Source organism: Pterocles gutturalis, unplaced genomic scaffold (assembly GCF_000699245.1).
Source record: "Pterocles gutturalis isolate BGI_N339 unplaced genomic scaffold, ASM69924v1 scaffold33398, whole genome shotgun sequence".
Lineage (NCBI taxonomy): Eukaryota > Metazoa > Chordata > Aves > Pterocliformes > Pteroclidae > Pterocles > Pterocles gutturalis.
The window spans coordinates 1-5,238 of record NW_010124103.1 but is presented as its reverse complement, the minus strand read 5'-3'; the positions used below and the strand labels follow the sequence as shown (position 1 = coordinate 5,238).

Here is a 5,238-nt window from a genome sequence, read left to right as displayed (position 1 = left end):
AACTCCAGCGCTTCCGGACTCCGACACCGCTCACAGCAGAAATCGTTTCCCGGTTTGAATTTGGCGCCCGGCGACTCGTTAGCGTCACGTGCCGGTGCGGACCAATAAGATGTAGCAGGGGCGGGGCAGATCGGGCCAATGGACTGCAGCGGCGGGGGACGTGGATGTGCCGGTAGGCCGCGAGGGGCTGCGGCTGGTTGGGCTCGGGCTCTGCGTCGCCCTGCTCGGGGCGTTTGCTCAGCTGGCGCTCGAGATGCGGGTCCCGTTCCGGGAGAGCTGCCTCTACCCAGCCAGGGGCAGTGCCGGCTGGGGGCTCGGGCGGGTGGTCGGGCACTAGCCGCTGGGCAGGCCGCCGTGGCGCTGGTCACCGACCTGGGGTGGTCTCAGGTGAAGAGCCCCGGAGTTACACCATGTAACGGGTGGCGGGGGAGCTCCCGGTGCTCCCTGAGCAGGCGCTGCGTTCGGTAAGCAGTCAGGCTACTGCAATCTTATGCGTTGGGTAAGAGAATGCATTTCTTGGGCAATGTTCTCTTTGAAGTTTCTCATCAGTACTGCTCTGTTTTTGAATGGAAAATTGAATACAAGTCAATGTCATTCTCATTAAAGCTTATTTACTGGGTTAAAAAACCAAAACATGCAAGGTATGTAGAATACAGGAGGGAAATGAGAATACAGGAGGGAAATGTCAAGGATGTTCTGCGTTTAAAAACTCAAAAATTCCTGAAATCAGAAAGTATGGGTAACTAGCTACTAGAAAGGGAAAGATGTCTGGTTATCTCAACCCTGCAATGTATCTCAGCATTACAAGCCAGTTTTATGGATTAAGTTGAAAAAAGAAAACAAGTTTTTCTGACTTTAACTTCCTAAACCATTCTTTGTGACTAGACTAGATATTGAGCTAATGTGAAGAAACAGGGGCTGATAGCTGACTTGGCATAGCTAGTTCATTAGGTCAGTTACTCCTATTCCAATTTTTTTTTCCTTCTCTCCCCACGATTTGAATTTCCTTAAACTTCCAGTAACCAAACCTGTTCTAAATATAGTTGGTTCTGTACTTCAGTATTTCAGTCAGGCCTTATCATAGATGGTTGTCTTTCAAATTTCTTCTAAAATATTTTTATGAAGAAAAATGCCTGAGTTTGCCTGTCTTGTGTATTTTAAATATGTATTTTCATAAGAAACCAATTTTTGAAGCAATGTTGAGTCTTGCCCAAAGGCCAGTTCAGAACTCCTTTTACAGCTGGGAGATTTGTTTTGTCTGTATCTCTCTCCCTCAACATATTTTGCTATCAGGTTTCCTGAAGCTTTGGAGTGTTTATCTATTCTGATGTGCTGTTTTGAACTCTACCTGAAATTTGATAGAAGGCTCAAAAACTACCCGTAGGAAAAAGCCTGCATAGAGATATGTACACTGTACTGTTGTATAAATGTTTCACTTTTGTTAAAAACTAGATCTGAGGTTTACAAATAGGTTTGTCTTTAAGTGTATTTATTTGCCTTTTACAGACTCGAGAGCACTTTAGCATCTCCTTGGGGTGCTTTCCTCTTTCTCCAGTTGGGTCCATCAAGCATCATGAGGTTTCTAAGTCGTTTTGCCATATCCGTTGATGCCACCGAAGAAGAAACTTACCCACAAGGGCAGGAAGGCAGAGCTGGTGTTCCTTGAGAGGCCGCGAGAGGGACCCGTCCATCGCTATGAAACTCTGCTACATTCGGCTGAGAATTCAAGGCGCGTTCCTGCAAAACCTGTAGACCAGAACACCTCTGCTGCCTGGGTTGGTATAGATCATCCTTCCAGCTGTAATGGTTTTCAAGTTTCTCCTGTATGTTTCAACAGAAAGTTGCTGTCTGGGATACTAAAAATTAGTAGCACTGACTTGAATTCACTGCAGCTGCCTAAAGCATAAGTGCTTTTGAGTTGCTTCACGTTCTACGTACAACCACCAAAGCCTTGGTTATTTGAAGGCATGCAACTGTGTGCAGTGTGTACTGGTTATTTGTCTTCTGAAAAACTAATTCTCATCAGGAAAACTGTTTTCTATGACAACTGAAAACCCTGCACATAATAAACATTAAGGGTAATTTTTTTTATTGGCTTGCTGCTTGAAATAACTGATGAACTCTAAATGTTACAAGTTAAAGTACTAGCTGTTTTGTTTAAATCTGACATTGCTAAATTTAGAGAACATAGGCTTTAACTTCAAGATTTTTTTTTCTAACTTGCCCTCTTTTCCATTCTGTGTTTTGAATAGTTTCTCTCCATATCATTCTTCTGATGGGCTCCCTTTCTGATCTGAAAAAATATTGCAGGGACTGTTTGCAGTGTCCTAAGATACTCCTTACATCATGTAATGTAAGACTTTTTTTTAAAGCAAACAGGTGCTACAAAGACAGACTGTTCCTATACAACAATAGTCATCACCTAGGGGAGCTCTCTTTAAGCGTTATCAATTTTCTGTTCTGTTCATGTTAGAGATTGGAAGGGACCTCGAAAGATCATCCAGTCCAATCCCCCTGCCGGAGCAGGACACCTAGATCAGATCCCACAGGAACGCATCCAGGCGGGCTTTGAATGTCTCCAGAGAAGGAGACTCCACAACCTCTCTGGGCAGCCTGTTCCAGTGCTCTGTCACCCTCACCGGGAAGAAGTTTTTTCTCATATTCAAGTGGAACCTCCTGTGTTCCAGCTTGAACCCATTGCCCCTTGTCCTGTCACTGGATGTCACAGAGAAGAGCCTGGCTCCATCCTCCTGCCACTCACCCTTTACATATTTATAAACATTATTGCTGCTTGACTCTCTGCTCTTCACAAAGCAGGCTCAGGAAGCATGGTTTCAAACTCGCATGAAACATTCCTTCGTTCTTGGTGACCTGGAGTTATTTTTGTGATGCCTTAACCTTGAAGTAGAACAAGTTCAAATTTTTTCCCCTTTATTTTTTTTTATATGCTTGAAGCAGTTCACTCTACGGCTTCTGAAACACTAAGTAGAATAACTTCTGTGAATATGCATTCTTTTTGTTTGGAAGAGGTGGAAATATCCACACTGGTACTTAGCTCTTTGATTCCAAACATACAATGATTCTAAAATTTGTTTGGAGCTATCAGCACTGAAACTGTTTGATATTTTTCCATTTGAAAATCCTGGTAGATTTGTAACTTCTTGAAGCATCCCCTGCAGATTTTCTGTCAACTCATTCAGTGGCAACTGATTTTCTCCTCCTCTCTTCTTTGTGTTATCGAAGTTTTTCATACCCTCTTGGCTGCTAGGCTCCTGCACCAGAAAAGCCTACCCTACAAGTTCCCTGAAGCCAGGCAGCCATATGCTTAAAGTCAGTAGTTCACCTATTTTCTTTTAAGTATGTGCCAGGGAATTATTTCTCTCTTTTCCTGCACAAAGGCTTTGCTTTCAAACAGTTCAGCTGTACAGCAGATAATCACTGTCCATAATGAAATTGCACTTAGATTTTTGAGGGACAATGATGTAACTTAGGGATACGTAGTTATCATAACTAGAACCCATTTTGGTGTGCTCTAGGGAAAAGCAAATTGCAGGAACAGAACCTGATTTTTTTTTTTTTTTTAATGATCAGGAGGATAAAGAATACCATAATAGAAGGATTTCCAGGTTTTGAGTAAGTGTAGAATCTTTCAAAGAAATATAGATTGTTGAGCTTTGACCATCTTCTATAGAAAGCTGATTTTAGAAGTGGCTTTTGGGTGATTTGTTATTCTAGAATATAGAGATTAACTGTGTTCTGAATTAAAGATGTTTTGGGGGAATATCCTGCAAGCCTTATTAACATAGTCTAAGGTGATGGAGCTAAGTGGATGTCCTTAAAATCATTTTGTATTGCTCTCAGTTCAACCCATTCAGGGAGACTGAGGATGTAGTTCATTGAATATACTCAGAGTTATGCTAAGACACAGAAAGAAATAGGATCCAGCTCTGAACTGTTTTAAATCTGCAGGGGTTACAGGAGTACACGCCAGTCAGACTTATCTTTAAAACCCAGATCTTGAGTGCTTTTAAAGTTGGATAGCTCACTTGCACCTCACTGACTTTTCAGGGAAGAGTGCCAGAACATGATGTTAAAGTTCAGAGGTATCTCCTGCTTAGCAGCTTGGTTAGTGACTGATATGCCTTGCTGCAGACCAGATTACCCGCTCAATGAACACACTGAAAAGAGATGGCATAGGTGGGGGAGTAGAATCAGGCTGACACTCCTTTGGAGAAAATTGTTTTGGTTATTTTTTTTCCCTTATTACTATGTCTTTCCCTTCAGATGTGCCCCCAATTTGAAACAACTAAGTCAGTGGTGTTGAAAGCATGCCAGAAGAAGCACTGTGGTGCTTACAAACCCCAGAAGCAGGATGCCAACCAGAGTTTGCTTCAAGCAGGAGGAGCTTGTCGAAGAGCTATAGCCTCCAAATTTCCTCCTTTAGATTTTGAGGATCCAGAAGGGTACGCAGTCCACCCCCTGGATTGTCCAAATCGCTTGAGGAAGAACACGCAGTGGTCTCGCAGCCAGCCCAAGGAAGGGACAGCAACAAAAGCCAACATCCAGGTGAGCAGTCCAGAGAACTGCAGAGCAACACCTTTGTTACCTGCTCCCCAGCCTGTGGAGCCAGAAGTCTTTAGTCCACCAGATGTAGAGACTCCACAGGTGCCTTCCATAAGGAACTGGAGATGCTACAGCACGCTGTCACGAACAAGTAGCCATGCCTGGCATCCAGAAAAAGATCTGGCATTTGGTATTGATCCCTGTGGGAGACGGGAGTCAGCAGCTGTACTAGTTCCGGATACTCCAGAGCGTGAGTATGGAGTAAAGGCTACCTGGAGACGGCGACCTCACCTAATGAAATACCTGCGGGAGAGAGGGAAGCTGAGTGCTGTTGACATACTGGTGAAAGTGAACCCTGAGCCATCAAGGAGACAGGCCAACGTCTGATTTAGCAGGAGCAGTAATTTTGTTATGTGCAAAGACACCTCCAAATAGACAACGTGACTTTAAAGGAACAGCCGGCTGACCATCCTGAGGAACACCGCAAAGGTGGGGGGGGGTTTGTTGGGGTATGTTTGGCTGGGCTTCCTTGCGGAACGGGGTGGCTCTGAAAAGTTTTCCAAACGACGTGGCTTCTTGCGGGAGCTGTTACTCCCACCTAGAGGAGGTGGAAAGCGGGTAAGACGCAGGGCCCTGCTGTAGCCTTCGGGCCCAGCCGGCGAGCGCGGGAAGGGG

The 5,238-nt window shown here is 44.4% G+C and overlaps 1 protein-coding gene across 1 annotated transcript; it reads left to right on the top strand.

Moving 5' to 3' along the window:
• Positions 1 to 1,607: 1,607 nt before the first annotated feature.
• On the top strand, positions 1,608 to 4,950 carry RHNO1 (RAD9-HUS1-RAD1 interacting nuclear orphan 1). Its single transcript, XM_010078164.1, has 2 exons — positions 1,608 to 1,775; positions 4,285 to 4,950. Exons 1-2 carry the CDS (start codon positions 1,608 to 1,610, stop codon positions 4,948 to 4,950), a joined length of 834 nt encoding a protein of 277 aa, XP_010076466.1.
• The last annotated feature ends 288 nt before the right edge of the window (positions 4,951 to 5,238 follow it).

What these genes read in the sequence shown, in the direction of transcription:
- RHNO1 (XM_010078164.1), top strand. Translation starts at nt 1,608, where the DNA reads ATGCCACCGAAGAAGAAACTTACCCACAAGGGCAGGAAGGCAGAGCTG. An exon ending in AGAACACCTCTGCTGCCTGG is followed by an intron (nt 1,776 to 4,284) that starts GTTGGTATAGAT and finishes CTTTCCCTTCAG; the next exon opens with ATGTGCCCCCAATTTGAAAC.